At 43.1% G+C, this 16,399-nt stretch overlaps 1 protein-coding gene across 1 annotated transcript in view; it reads left to right on the top strand.

Moving 5' to 3' along the window:
- The window catches only part of Dnah9 (dynein, axonemal, heavy chain 9), a 353,020-nt gene that overhangs the window by 268,123 nt on the left and 68,498 nt on the right, over positions 1 to 16,399 (top strand). The window contains 3 exon segments of the mRNA NM_001427097.1: positions 2,604 to 3,029; positions 12,095 to 12,214; positions 15,899 to 16,087. Coding sequence (NP_001414026.1) covers positions 2,604 to 3,029; positions 12,095 to 12,214; positions 15,899 to 16,087 — 735 coding nt within the window.

Here is a 16,399-nt window from a genome sequence, read left to right as displayed (position 1 = left end):
TTTCCTAGCCATTTTTTAAAGTATTGGCCTCTGTTGGAGGAAAGGGCGTTTCCCTTCTGCTTTGCAAAGCTAAGGATGTGTGCTGAGCTGCCGTCACACATTCACCCCATTCAACCATCCGAAGTCCAGTTTGAAAAGTGTCTGCTAGCCAGCACTAAACAGAAATCAGATTCTTAAAAGACAAACATGGGTCCCCGTTCTCATGAGGAAGAAAAATATAGTAAGTCAATAAAAAGGTAGTGATAATTGTTTGGGATTGCAGTAAGTTTTCTGAAGAAAATCACCATAGTATTAAGATAGGGAAAGACTAAGAAACAGAGGTTGGTGTGGAGAGTTGCTCTGAGTAGAAAATGCTTGAATTAAGGTCTTGAGGGATGGGGCGGTATCAACCATGCAAATAAATGCCTCGGGAACAAACATTTTTATAGAGATCCTGAGATAGAAATGAGCTTCATAAACCAAAAGCCACCAAAAGGAAATATGCTAGTATTGAAGCACTATAATAAATATCCACACTGGCTACTGATGGTAAGTCCAGCTTTATTTGGGCTTATGGCTCTCATGGCTCAAGACCAAAATTGGGCCTCTGTCAAGAACAGTGCATCAGTGTAGGGGCTACTGTTTACGCCTCCAGCCAGGAAGAATAGGAAAACCTGAGTCTGGCAAGCCTCTTCAGGGCCATTCCCCTCGTTACACCAAGTGCTTCCCACTAGGCTCCCGAAATAGCCGAACCACCTTGTAATAAACAATGTCGCCTTTGGAACAAAGCTCTGTACTTTTGGGAGCGTCTTTCAGATCCCACCAGGAAGCACATGTGATTTGAAAGGAAGTAGAGAAAAAAGGAAAGAGTCCCAGGGCAGAGAGTCAGCCATGTGCCTTGCAACACGAGGAAACCAGTGTGCAAAACTGAACCCCCACAGTGAGACCCAGAAGCAAGAGAAGGGCCAGAGTTCCCTGTGGACACTCATGTGGTCCTGTTTTTCTCTACTCCATGACCCACCCTTCCTAGACAAAAGAGCCGTTAAAGAAAGCCTATCTCCACTCCAGCGGGGTTTCTGTCTCTTAGACCAATACAGTCACCACTGGTTTCTGGATGTCTATGGATATGGAAAGGGTTGAAAAAATTCCATTAAATTATAACAGCACTAGGTCTGGATTATAGTTCTCCCCTGTCTTTACACGTGTTTTCTAGTCATCATCCATTCACTGTGCCTGACTTCCTAGTTGAGATGGTGAAGACTCTTGCTCCACTGCATTTTGGTTTCCTTCCTGTACCCTCACCCGTCTCCTCTTCCCCTCCTGTGCTAGTGCCCACTTACATCCATACCGTTCTTCACCCCTGCCCCTGACAGAGCACGGAGATCTAATGTGAGGAGAGTAAATGCAGCCTGCTGAGGACAGTATTGGTGTTGGTGTTTGTATACGTACAGTTCCGAGACTGACTACTCTGAACACGGGGGCTCTAGGCATGTTCTGTCTATATATCTTTATGTACACACACACACACACACACACACACACACACACACACACACACACACCAAATATAATCAATGAAAAAGAGTCTATCAACTTCAGGGGAAGTGATGGCTGGGGTTAAGGGAAGGTAACTGAAAGAGACTAGAAAGAGGAAAGGGAAGGCAGAAGTGATGTAATTCTCTTTCAATTTAAAACAATTTTTAAAAGCTGAAAAAAAATGCAAATGGAGCATCTCCTTCACACCACCTGTTCCTTTGCCTGGTGTTAGAACTGACCCCCTCAATGTGAATTTCTAGGCTCTAGAGCAATTTGAGTTCATTTGTAGAAGGTCTTAAACTTTGAAACAAGATCCTTCCCACCCCACTTTAAAAATCACCAATGCAAAAACAGGCTTTCTGGTCTTTCTCTGTGACTGTCACAGCTTTCCTTTGAATCAGCTTCCCGCTCATCTACAGCCACAATTGCATGTCCAGATTAGCAATGCCCTGGTTCCAGGTTATAGATGAGGACACCAAGGACCGGGAAGCTTAAATATCAAGGTCGACATCTTTCTGCTGCAAAGGACACAGCAGAGACCAGTCAGGAGCAGCTGACTCTCAAGCCACTCCTGGCTTTCAGTCTGAATTACTTCTTGGCAAAAACTGCCACTATGCGTTCAGGACAGTCGAGTGTATTTAGAATGAGCTCAGGGAAGAAAGCAGTTTAATTAAAAGAAAAAAAAAATTAGTTGAGTTTCAGTGCTATTCTCTTCAATCCAAGATGGAAATTAATTTATAATAACCTTATCTTTTATTCATGCCATGCTGCATGTTTCAGAGTATATTGGCATCCTTTTATTTCTCAGCTAGATGTGAAATAATGGTATGTTTCTAATGGGCTGTAAGTCACTTAGTGCTCAGAGAACATAGCTGTGTCTCGGGTAACTATTCAGGGAAGTCTGCAGTCACAGGGGAGTCACTCTGCTTTCCTTTTGATGAGTCATGATATTTAAAATTCAGAGGGCTGCTGCTGGCTTCAAAGCAGCCCTTTCAGATTGATCACTCCACAGCCTAACTCCATTAGCAGCCCAGGACAAAGAGAACTCATCTATTTTCTTCCAACCTCCTCCTCTCTTCTCTTCTCAGACCAACCTGACAGAGCTGAAGTCATTTGGTTCGCCACCTCTGGCTGTCAGCAATGTCAGTGCAGCAGTGATGGTCCTCATGGCCCCAGGGGGGAAGGTGCCCAAGGACCGCAGCTGGAAGGCTGCCAAGATCACCATGACCAAGGTGGACAGCTTCCTGGATTCCCTAATCCACTTCGACAAGGAGAACATTCATGAGAATTGCCTCAAAGCCATCAGGCCATACCTGCAAGATCCTGCTTTCAACCCAGAGTTTGTGGCCACCAAGTCCTACGCAGCCGCAGGCCTCTGCTCTTGGGTCATAAACATTGTGAGGTTCTACGAGGTCTTCTGTGATGTGGAACCAAAGCGCCAAGCTTTGAACAAAGCCACCTCAGACCTCACAGCTGCCCAGGAGAAGCTGGCAGCCATCAAAGCCAAGATCACCGTAAGTGAACCTAGAACCCTCCTGCCCAACACTGCCAAATGACAAAATGCATGGCACCTTCTGGTGACCTCCAGAACCTGACAATATAATGCCTAAGGGGAAAGCAAATGTTCATGCAAAAGCCCGTCCCTTTTCAATGGGGACAACTTTCTACATTTCCTTCTCCAACACATATGGGCCAAATAAGAAAAACCAACTGGGCAGTTGGTTCATTGATCTGGGCCAAAAGAAAGGAAAGGGGCGGGGGTGATATTGTCCTCCTATAAAGAAAGGAGAGCCCTGGAAATACATAGCAGACCTAGCAGACAGAGAAAAAAATGCAGTCTCAGCTGTTCCCTCATCAGCCAAATTGAAACTAAATGTTGTCAAACCTTTAATAGTGAGGAACAAAAGGTTAAGGTTTTGAGATGTTTTCCTCCTTGAAAGGTACATTGGAACTATCTTAACTTCACCTTTTCTACACATTATTTCCAGTTCTGGCCATTTGTGAAGCTGCCTCGTTTTCTACAGTGTGGCCATAGTGTGTGCGATCTTCACTGTTTTAGCCTATAAGGCCAGCACTTAGCAAGATTAAGTTAAGTAAATGAATAGTATGGTGTGCAATACAGCGGTGCTCACTCCATCCAGAGCTCACTAGCATTTATAAGCACCACACGTTAACTCTCTTTCACTCAAGTTTGAGGGCTTGATGTGACCTTGGGCTCACACTTACTAGAGAGAGGAGTACGCTTGAATTTCACTTTTATTATTGTAACAGATGAGACTAGGCTGGGTAGACCACAGGTAGCTCTTATGTGCACACATGATGCCCTGGGCTGGAATCGCAGCCAAAAAGAAGATTAAAAGTTAGTGAAGTGAGAGGTAGCAATCAGAAGACTTAAGACTGCGTAATTAAAAAAAAAAAAAATCTGTCTCTACCAAGTCCCACCCCTCACCAAGAAGCTATTTGTAATGAATACCTCTGGGAAAGGGGAAATCGGTTTTCCCTACTTGGTGTAACAACCGCAATTCAGGGCAGGTAGGAAGGCCAGGAGTAGCTGGTGGCCAGAAAATTATCTCCAAGTTTTGTGTTGAGGTTTTTGTTCACGTTTTTATTCCATTTTGCCACTTTTATCCTACTGACTTTTTGTTTTGTCTTGTCTTGTTTGTTTTCGTTTTTCCTATTTTGCTTCCCCCCCCAAAAAGAATGTAAGAGAGAAAAAGAACAGGAAGTTAGTGTTGGTAGGGAGGTAAGGATAACCTAGAAAGAATTTAGCAGAGAGGAAAGAATATGGTCAAAATATACTACATGAAAAAATTAAATAAGTAACCCATCCATCTCAACAGACCTTCAGGCTCAGCTGTAACATTTACTTCTTTGTGTCGTCGGAGTGCTGAGGCTTCAGCTCCCAGAAAGAAACAGAATAATAGTACCTGCCTTGTGGGATTGTCCTGAGGACAGCCGGCAACCAGGTGTGGAGCATGAGCCAGAGGCTGCCTGTGACAAAACAGCAAGGGCCTTAGGGACCAGGGCCATCACTCACTATTCTGCCCCTCCCCCCAAGACTGCTTCTTGTGCTGTTGCCCACAGGCACATCCAGTCATGTGCATAAATTCAGTTACTGCCACAATCAAGTACAAACCAAACAATATTCAGGATCTCCTGGTCCTCCACATGCTTTCCAACCAAGTAAGGTTCCTGCTGCAAGTGTGCAGTGATGACGGGTGGCAGGGTTTCAGACTGAGAATTTGGACTGGCAATGGGCTGATGAGTTCATTGATGGTCTGCTGAAAATCCCAACATGGAGGACCATTGCAACCAGTCTCGATGTGTAATACAAATCCTTGAGACTGGGATATCGCTCAACCATGTATTTTAGGCTGAGCGCTCACTCCATAGCATCTTAATAACAATAGTAACTGGGTAAAGAAATTAATCTCCTATCTACTTTAGAAACCCAGAAGTTCATGGACCATTTTCTTAAAACAGGTTGAAATGTTCAACCCCAGGCCTCTCCAAGTATAAAAACCTTATTAACATCCCCATTGCACCTTTTTTTTTTTTTTTTGCCGGGGGTGGGGGAAGACTTCCTAATAATTTTCATATTATTCAGTCTCTCCCAGAAAAGTGTAAAGAACTGAATTGTTAAAGACTTGTTACTCAAGTTATCTTAATTAAAGGAACATTTGGTACAGAGGGGATGTTTTAAAAATGTTTATACCTTTCCAGTAGCCAAATTCACATGATGGGCCCACCCCACCTGGGAATGCGAGAAGACTCTAAAAGAACACTTGGCGACCATAGCAAGTGTCCCTTCTCTGCTAAGGCATTTTCTGCTTTTAACCACCTCCTCTCCTTCCCATGCTTATACATACGTCTATTAGCATCCCAAGATCATGATTGACCTCTTGCTACTGCAGCACAACCAAAGAACCAGCACCCATCCTACATATGGTGGTCCCATGGGCCAAGAAGATGCCTTTCCAGGTCCTTTCCATAACCTTCTCCACTCATACATCCCTGCCGTGCATTTACACTTAGACACACATACACACACATAGACATACACACATACACACACACATACAAACACACACACACACGGGGTTGGGGATTTAGCTCAGTGGTAGAGCGCTTGCCTAGGAAGCGCAAGGCCCTGGGTTCGGTCCCCAGCTCCAAAAAAGAAAAGAAGAAAAAAAAAGAATTAAAAAAAAACATACACACACATACACACACACATACACACATACACACACACACATATACACACACACACACACACACACACACACACACACACACAAATACATACACATGCTTTGTTAACAGCATTGGCCTGAGTGATAGATTTGGGTGGTTTTTGTTTGACCATCTTTATTTTTATTTTCTACACCAGTTGAGGCCATCTCAGAGCCTGCTACATAGTAACTGAACTACCTCCTTGGGTCTGTATCTCATACCTGTAGATGACTGAGGAACTTGCTGTCTTAGTTACCATTCTATTGCTGTGAAAAGACACAATGAGCAAGACAACTCTTATAAAAGCAAGCCTCCTAGTTAAATGCTTTCTTTTATGAGTTGCCTTGGTTATGGTATCTCTTCTCATCAGTAAAACAGTGACTAAGACAGTTGCTGATATTGAAAACATCAGATAATTTACATAGAAGTATGACTTCTGGCCACTATACAAACAATCAGAAGCTCCCCATATATCATTCACTGCCCTGCAGTTAGTATCTTCCTGTGGGAGCAAATAGCCGGCCATGTTACACTATGCCATCAGCCCAATCAGTGCCTGTTGCCTGATACTAGACTGGTATCTGGCCAGTGCCCGTTATTATCTCATTCCTTTGAACATTTGACTTCTGTCCATATGTTAAGCTGATATTTCTACTCCCTGGTGTACCTTATTCAGGCAACTGACGGGTCTAAGTTGTTTATTTTGACATCTTCTGAGAAAACTTGAGGCAACCAGTTTTAGATGGCACCTTCTTGTTTCTTGCTTTGTTGCATGAAGTTGGCTTCCTGGGAGCCTCCTCTTTCCTGATGAAGCTGTCACTTATCCCAAACTTCTGTTCTTCTCTTGTCCTCCTACCTCCCGACTTCTGACATCACAACATTATTTCTGATTTGTGATCCTTGTGGCCAAAACTATCCTTATTGGCATCTGTAGCCAAATCTAAGTGTCTCTGTCCATAGACTGATTTGTAAAATTTTAAAAAATCAATAACTTCCATTTATATTATGTGGATGTCTCGATGGTTCACTGAAGATCTAAGTGATAGATTATAATTGTATTTCTTTTATTTATTTATTTATTCACTTTACATCCTAATTACTATCCTCTTCCAGTCTCCCCTTCCACATCCCCTCCCCCATCTCCCAACTCCTTTCTCCTCTGATAGAGCCTCCTGTGAGTATCCTCTTACCCTGGCACAGTAGGTCTCTGAAGGGCTAGGTGCATCCTCTCCCATTGAGGCCAGACAAGACAGCCATGTTAAGGGAATGGATTCTACAGATAAGCAACAGTTTCAGGGATAGCCCCCCTGAAGTTCTTTAGGACCCACATGAAGACCAAATGGTACATATGCTAAATATGTGCAGAGGCCTAAGTCCAGCCCATGGACACCCTTTGGTTGGTGGCTCAGTCTCCGAAAGGCCCAAAATGTCCAGGTTAGGTGATCGTCGAACTTCCTATTGAGTCCCTCTCCCTTCAGGACCCTCAGTCTTTCCCCCAACTGTTCCATAAGAGTCCTCAAGCTGCATCCCATGTTTGGCATATTTTCTTTCTAAAAAATATTTTTATTTTATGTATTATGTGTGCTTGCCTACATGTGTATATGTGCTCTATGCATGTATCCATGTCCTTGGGGACCAGAAAAGGGTGTCAAATCCCCTATAACTGGAGCTACAGCTGACTATGAGCCACCATGTAGAAAACGAAACCTGGGTCCCCTACATTAGCAACAATTGCTCTTAACCACTGAGACCTTTCTCTAGGTCATAACTTAACATTTTTTTCTTACAGCCTCTTTCCCTCCATTGAGTTTCTATCTTTCTTTATTGGTTTCATCCATTATTTCCTTTTATGTAGCCCTCATTATTTATCCATTCTCCAACCACATCCTAATCAAGTCATTATCCTTAATATCTTTCTCCCTTGTCCCTAGTTCAGAGCTCCAGTCAGTGTTGAGGATAAACAAGGACCACTGATTCATTTCTTGGGATGGATTCAATGGTGTCTGAACCCCAGACTACCTCCTTTCTTGGCTTCTCATTTTATTTTTGCTGTAGCCCATCCTCCAGTCACTTTCTCAGGAAAGTGGTATGTTAAGTGAGAAGTAAATTTTTAGAACCGTTACAGTCTGGAAATGTCTCTATTTGCTAACAAACTGAAATAAGGACTTAGTAGAATATCAGAGTCTGAATTGCTCAGTTTTCTTCCTTGAAATGCAGAAGTTAGAAAAAAGACTGAAGGAGCTGAAGGGGTTTCCAACCCCATAGGAAGAGCAACAATGTCAATCAACCAGAGCCCACCAGAGCTCCCAGGGACTAAACCACCAACCAATGTGTACACATGGAGTGACCCATAACTCCAGTCACATATGTAGTAGAGGATGGCATTGTCAGCATCAATAGGAGGAGAGCCCTTGGTCCTGTGAAAGCTTATTTCCCCAATGTAGGGGAATGGCAGGGGGTTGAGGTTGGAGTGGGTGGGTGGGAATGGGAGCATTCTCACAGAAGCAGTGGAGGGAGGGGGAAGGGGTATAGAAGAGGGGGGAAAGGGGATAACATTTGAAGTGTAAATACATAATATGCAAGAAAAATAAAATTAAAAAAATGTTAAAAAGAGGAGAAACGCTGAACAATTTCAGCTCTAGTCTGCTGAGCTGCCAGCATCCTGCTCCCCTTTCCAGAATCCCTTTGACTTTATTATTCACAGTACCCGATGCTCCACACTGATGTATTTAGCTTTCATTCTTTATTATGTATTGACAATTTCATATATGTGTTATGAATTTTGGTCATTTACACACATGCTTATTTACAACTCTGAACTTTCCCTCTCCCACTGAAACTCCTACTCCCTGCTCCTGCTTCTGTGTGTGCATGCTTTGTGTGTGTGTGTGTGTGTGTGTGTGTGTGTGTGTGTGTGTGTATCATTGAGTTTAACTAGGGTTGATTGCATGAATATAGATAGGGTTATTTACTTATCCACAGTGGCTACTGTGTTGAAGAAAATGACACCCCTCCCCCAGGAACTATTAACTGTCAATAGATCCTCAGAGAAGGGTGGACCTTCATTAGTCCCTCTCTTATCCATCATGAAATGATAACAGGCTCAGTCTTGGACAGGTCTTATACATTAACCACAACTGCTATGAGTTTGAATTGAACAACCATATGATATCCAGAAGACACTATTTCATAGCACAATTGCCCTTCTTCTAGCTTTTATGTTCTCCTACATCACCACACACACACACACACACACACACACACACACACACACACACACACACACATACACACCCCACTTCTGCAATGCTCCCTGAGTCCCAGAGGAAGTCTTATCAATGTCTTTTTTAGGACTAGATAGTCAACAATCAGTTAACTTTCGGTGCTTTGAGCAGTTAAGAATCTCTATGCTGACCACCACACACCACCAGAAGAAGCTTCTCTGACCAAGGTTGACAGCAGCATAATCCATAGGTATAAATATTTAGAAGATAGTTCAACAACATGTCCAGTTAACAAAATAGCAGAGCTTCAGGTCATGGAATTTTGGCCAGGTTTACAGTATGAGTTCCCTCCTGTGGAGTAAGCTCCAATCTAATCAGAAGGCAACTGGTTACACACACACACACACACACACACACACACACACACACACACACACACACACACACACCAGTAGCAGTCATGCCATTATTGAACCAGTGGTTACATTTTGTTTGGCAGGTTGCATTTTGAAGGGTTCACAGCTGGGTAAAAATATTAATGACTTTTCCCTCCCAGTGCAGCCAGCTTGATACCTTCCAGGACTATGAAAGCTAGCCGGCAGGGAAGTTTCCAGGTCAGCCCTAGCTTGATGCTCTTTATCCTACAGCCAAAGTTTATGGTATCTTCAGCAATAGGGTATTACCATCTGGCTCTGGTGTACAAAGGAGAGGAATGGCAGTAGCCTACATTATTTTGGATGAGTTCTGGGGCCTCCCTGACCAATGGCTTTTAGTGCCATGCCTTGGCACTTAGACTTTCACTTTTAGACAATGGTTTCCAAGAGGAGTATTATCTACCCAATGCAAGATATCTTCTTTCAAAGCCTTAATTATATATTTAGTAAGCTTGCATTGCAACATAGTAGATTTCTGTACTGCTTTTTTGTACCTCCTTAGTTTGAGATAAGCCCTACCCCACCTTCTTGTCTTTCCTGTCTACTTCCCAACTTCTATCTTCACTTAAACACTTCCTCCTCAAATACAGCTCCATCTTTTTCATGTCAACTGTTTCTAATATCCCATTCTTTTATATTATTCATGCTGACATAGGAGACCTACAATCTTCACCTCTAACATATTGTTTTCTTCTTAGGCAATCTCCCTTCCATTTTTTTTAATCTTATCTTCTGTAATACAGGTAGATTGGATGTCCTAACTTTGTTCTCTATTTTCCCTCATCTTTTGTCACTTCCTTTTCCCAGGCTTTCTGGGAGATTTCTGAATCTTCGTGTAGTTTCTTAGATCATCTTTATTACCCACACTCGAATCACTACTGTTTGTTTACTTTGTAGTACTGTTTCTTTATTGTTTGTATTATTGTTTGTTTACTTTTGTATTACTATTCATTTGTTGTTTCTTTACTGTTTGTTTACATTAAGAGTAAAATGATAGAGATTCCCAGTAGCAGTTTTGCTCTCTGCCCATTTAATAAAATTCTGTTCTCATGTCGTAGCTGAAGCACCTTGGACCTGGCTGAGAACTGATCGTGAGGTCTTCAGTGCTGTTCTTGTTGCTATTTGAAGTTCTGTCTTTTCCTCCCACCATTGTTTACTTTAATCTAGGCATTCGCTAACATCTTCTGTCTGTTGTGCCTTGGACAAAACTAAGATACCACAGCCACTGCAGTAATGAGCACGGCAGCTGTGATCATCTGTGGAAAACCTACAAAGATGTGAAAGCTGGAGGGGGGTTGGGAGGGAAGAGGGGCTAGAAGGAATAGGAAGATGGGGGAGGATAATGGGGCAGAAATAATATGTTCATAGTACACTGTACCTAAGTCAGAAAAATGCCGACAATTCAAAGAAAAGCTTTTTAAAAGCTGGTATTAACTCTGCAGATAAAGACAGCTCTAACTGATAGGATTCCTTCCTAAGATCAGATGAGGTGTGCCGGATGCACCCTAACTACCTGAAGCTCTCTTTCATGGCGATGCTGAATTCTACACTTGGGCAGAGATACTCGTTGGGATACTAATAGGCTCCTGTTTGCTCCCCACCCTGTCACACTTCCAAAATCTCCACTTGCTGGAAGGCTGTACAGTTAGATGCCAGCTCTGGTGACCTGTGGGAGCCACAGTCTCCTCGCCTACAGTCTCTAGCCATCCTACAGTCCACTGGTACAGTCTTCCATCATCTTACTGGACGCTCCCACTCCTGAATAACGCCCACTGATTCACAGCGCATAGAGCTTATGCCTGTGTAATTGCTTCCTAGTCACGTCAGCAACAGTTTGGGAAGAAGAGGAGATGATGGGTGTGCTCAGTTTATTACTGTTAACCCCATGCCTTGCCCACTTCTTTTTTAATGTGTTCTGTTGTATAAGTTCAGAAACCATCTACGTATCTTACACCATAGCAAGAGCCCAAAAGGCAACCTAGATTTCAGTTACTGCACAGACAGGTGCTGAGGTATCTGCTGTGCATCCCTGTGTGGCCACCTATGTGAATGTGCACTCTAAAGGTGACATTAAGGTGACTTAATTCTTGCTAAATTTGGGGGAAAAAATGAGGCTATAACTTTCCTAAAACCATCCTGCCCTTTCTGATGATGAGGTAGAATTTATGAGGGATAAGTAATAATTTCAGCAGAAGGCAGCCAGCCCAGCCTCATCCCAGTCGGCACATATGGTCAGTGGTACTCCCAAGTCCACTCTGTGCCTGCAGCCATATTCTAGTTTCTCCAGGTCTGATGTGTGTTTGCCTCCAACAGCAAAAGCTGTGCTTTGTAAACTCACTGAAATCCCCCTCCTCCCAGCACAAGGAGAGGTGGGACTCACATCATTCCTCTGCTGCGTTCCCATCTCACCTCATTGCCTATACACGTCAGAGCTCTTAGCTTTGACTACACTTCTCTAGGCTTCTATCTCGTGCTCCCCACTGCAGGAAAAAGCTGAGGTTGTCTCTGGGCACTCCTGGGATCACCCTTCACTGGGCTTCCTTTCCTCCTGCTTCCTCGATGTCCTTAGTCACTTAGCCTTCCCCTGCCCAGGATTTCCTTCTAAATTCTCTTCCCACAAAGCTTTATCTCAGAAGCACTAGAGGTAGCTTGTAATTACTGGCCGACTCTGTGTCCCTTCCTCAACAGCACCTTAATGAAAACCTGGCAAAGCTCACCACCAAGTTTGAGAAAGCAACAGCAGAGAAACTCAAGTGTCAGCAAGAAGCAGAAGTGACTGCGGGCACCATTTCCCTTGCAAACCGTCTGGTGAGTGTGAACTCTAATTACATTAGTGGTGCTTGTCAAGTGCCTCAGAGGTGTGAATAGATGAGCTCAGCGCAGTGCAGCTTTGGCTCGCCTGTGAGAGGGAGAGAATATTAAAATGTGCAGAGATGCTGGGACTGTGACCTGAGAAGTGTGGGTACTCAGTCTTCTCTGTTCAAAGCCAATTTCATAAGGAGGTAGTTAAACCAGGGAGTACACTGGATCTACCAGATAGCTGGCACAGGCATGGCCATGCTTCTCCGATATACATGGGCCAGAGGAGCTGTCATATTGTGGGTCAATCCTAGAGTTCTTGTCCATGTGTGAGATTAGCGACTAAGAAGCAGAAAGGAAAGACTGATCCTAACATATCTGAACATGACCTTATTCATGCACACCTGTGTATACACAAAGGGAAATATGGGAGAGAGGAGCAGGCTCTAATCCTCCTGAGAAAGCAAGTCTAAATGTTAGAACAAAGGTGTTGCTTTTAGGACATCTGTAGCTATATAACAAATTAACACACACACACACACACAAATTATCCAAGGGGCAATTTATATATATATATATATATATATATATATGTATATATAATGTATATGTATATATGTATATATGTATATGTATACACACACACACACACACACACACATATATATATATATATATATATATATATATATAATGCTGTCATTGGTTGGGATAGGAGAGAGTTGATACCGGTGGGGGTAGGACCAGGGGAAGGTACAAAATGAGTTAAGTGGTGTTGCATGTCTCCTGAACTTTTTGCCCAGTGTTTTAGAGGGTTACAGTACATATTGTTTATAAGACCAAGACTTCCCTTCTTGTTTCATAGGAACTGTTTTGGAAAATAAAATAGTTCAGTAACAATTCTACAATATTTCAGAATTTTGTGGGGGCAGGGATTTGGGTAGAATTTAGCTTTCTGTGTTGTCTCCATGCCTGAGGAATTCAGTGTTACTCAGCCCTGGGGCTGGGCTAGATTGGAGAATGACTTCCTTCTCCTGGTAGGTACCTTAACAGGTAAGGCTATTAGGGTGGACTCAGAAGGGTCTCTCTCTGTGTCTACATGAAATCTCTCTAGTAGAGTCATTGGCTAGGACGGAACATCTCTGGTGACTCTAGTAAAGTATATGCTATCCCAGGACTCTATAAGCCAGCATTTCAAGAGATGGATGTCACTTCTATAAAGCCTGGAACCAAAATCCAGCACAGTGCCAATCACTTCAACCTTAGTCCATCAAAATAGTTACAAATTGAAAGGTCTATAAATAGACCACTATTACTTTTGAAATAGACAACTGCTAGCCTACTATGTGCTCAGCCTATTAATTCTAACCTGCTTTTATAAGGGCAATGGAACCAACCTTACCATGCTTTGCCCTTCTTTCTTTCTTTTTTCTTTTTTTTTTTTCCAGAGCTGAGGACGGAACCCAGGGCCTTGCGCTTTCTAGGCAAGCGCTCTACCACTGAGCTAAATCCCCAACCCCTGCTTTGCCCTTCTTATGTAATCAGCTTTTATAACCTAAGCTAATACAGAGCTTTAATATTAAACTGTGTGTTCCCATGCCCACAACCCATAATCAGCTATGTGCAAATAGACAACCATTACTTCTGTCTTCTGTCTGTTTTGTTTTGTTTTGAGATGGGCTCTTACCCTGTAGTCTAGACAATCCTCCTGCCTTGGCTTCCTAAAGTCTTGAGATTACAGATGAGAGCTGCCATGCCTAACTTTTGATGACTGGTCAAAGAATCTGTGGCCTTTTAACGTTTCTCATGGCTTGCCTTTCTAGCCTCCCCAGCATGGAATACTGGAGATGAGCTTCTGCTGAGAGCGAATGCTCTTAGGCCTTGAGCCTTTGCAGCACTAGCTTCACCAAAGTAGAGAAATATATCCAATTTCTATCCCAGCCTATTTCAGCTACAGCCATATTCCCTTTAATCAGTAGTAGCCCCCACTGGACTGAGCCATGGTTTAGTGACGATGTTAGACCTCATGTTTTTCAGTTGCTGGGTGTGCTGATGTTGCATTAAGACAAAGAAAATAGAAATAAAAGAGAGGAAGGTTCCTCTTGGAGTAGTTTAGACCAAGAATGAAATGAGTAGGATTTCTCACCTCTCTCCCTATGTCTTCCGTGTCTCGAATTTCTGCTCTGTGGCCTGTCTGTTGCATTTATCTGATCTGTACATTTTGTCTGTCCCTAACAAAGGACTTTGCTTCTTGTTTATTGAACAGAACAGAAATCAATGGTATGGGAAATGAATGGGGGATATTTTTCAACAGAAATCTTTAACAGAATTTTATCAGAAAGAGGTTATGTCACTGACCATGACTGACCCAGAATAGCTCTCAGAACCTCGCAGATGTATTATCCAATATCCATATGTTGTTCCCAATATTTATTGGATATTTATTTTAAGGTTTTTAATCTGTTGGCTGCTTTCAGCAAATAATTACCACAACATTCACACAAACCTATACTTCATTATGAGTCAGGGGCATGGGAGTACAAATTTAAGATTAAAGCTTTATGTTAGCTTGGGTAAGCAGGGCAAAACACGGTAAGGTTGGTTATATTGTTCTCATAAAGGCAGGTTAGAGTTAAACAGGCTGAGCACATAGTAGGATAGCAGGTCATCTACCTAGACCTAAACAGTCTCAAAGCATATTATCAGTTTAGATGCAAGGACAGGCAAAAAAAAAATGTGTCTCCTCAATTGCAGGCGGGACAAGCTCCTTATGCAGCCATTAGATGATCAGTTTTATAAAAAATAACTTGATTTGGAGAAGGCACTTCTCAGACATGCAAGAAATCAAGCGAGATCTGGCTGGTCTGCCTCCCATCTAGCTCTTTACCTGGCTCCCAAAACTCAGCACAGCCTTCTCCCTCGCTGGGGCCTCCTCCGTATATATTTCCATGGAAGGTTGTGGGGCTGGGCATATGGATGTATGGACACGAAAACAACTTCTGGCTCTACCAACAGAGATTCTGTAGAGAAACTTGGACTTCACTGTTCTAGTCTAATGTGACAGGGCTTTGTTGGGTTGGCAAGTCCCTTCTGCCTCTGTCAGCTCTAACAATATATGATATTCTCCCAAGAAGAAAGATGTCTTCCAAATGAGCCAAGCCAGTTGAGATGTGTTCTGTGGTCCCTGTTATTTTGTATGCACTCATATGTATACACCTTCTATCACTCCCTTGATTCACCCCCATTTCTCCATCCACTGGGGAATTATTTAAGGCACATGAACCTGATTTTATTTTCCTATATCAAGCACTTAGGGAGGAGAAAGAAGAAAAAGCTAATTTTTGAACATGCCTTACAGACAAGGCACTATGCTGAGTGGAAACATACAGGAATGTGTTTCACAACATTCCTGGAGTTGGTCTAGCTGTCTCCACATGTAGAACAGGCAGAATGCTGCAGCCTGCATTCAGAACCGTTACCATTCCACAGCCTATGTGATACACAGCGCAGAGTAGGGGCTGTGTGCTGGAGTGTCACCTGCCACCAGAACATGGCTTATTGGAAGGGCTGCAGGACGCACAATGACTTACTGAGACTTCTGTGGGCACATGGCATGTAACCTCCTTGATAGAATACATGGCTCTGTGGGCTCCATCTGATGCTTCTGTCTCCTTTCTGCCTTTTAAATGGTAGGTTGGAGGACTTGCTTCTGAAAACGTACGGTGGGCAGAGGCCGTGCAGAACTTCAGACAGCAGGAAAGGACATTATGTGGTGACATTCTGCTTACTACAGCCTTCATTTCCTACTTGGGCTTCTTTACCAAAAAGTACCGAAAGAGCCTCATGGATGGGACCTGGAAACCCTATCTGAGCCAACTGAAAGTACGTATGGCCTGAATTTGTCCTGTGTGTGCCATTGCGATCCTATGACCATAATAACTCAAACCTTCATGTACTCAAAGCTTCATGTATGCACTGCCACTCCAATCTGAGCATCAGGCATGGGACATACATGCAACATTCCCTTAGTATATTCTTACCCTGTAGTCTCATCAGTTCCCAAGCACTACCCAAAAGTTTAAAGTGTCCTACATGCCACGTCAGGGGAATGCAAATGCCATCATCCCAGGCCAGAATGGCTTCAGTATGTCACAGGACGATAGTTAGGTCCACTGGATCTTTAGCAAGAAGAGT

The sequence above is a fragment of the Rattus norvegicus genome, chromosome 10 (assembly GCF_021556685.1).
Source record: "Rattus norvegicus strain SHRSP/BbbUtx chromosome 10, alternate assembly SHRSP_T2T, whole genome shotgun sequence".
NCBI classification, from domain to species: Eukaryota; Metazoa; Chordata; class Mammalia; order Rodentia; family Muridae; genus Rattus; species Rattus norvegicus.
The sequence above is the reverse complement of the archived record's forward strand: the minus strand, read 5'-3'. Positions and strand labels throughout refer to the sequence as shown.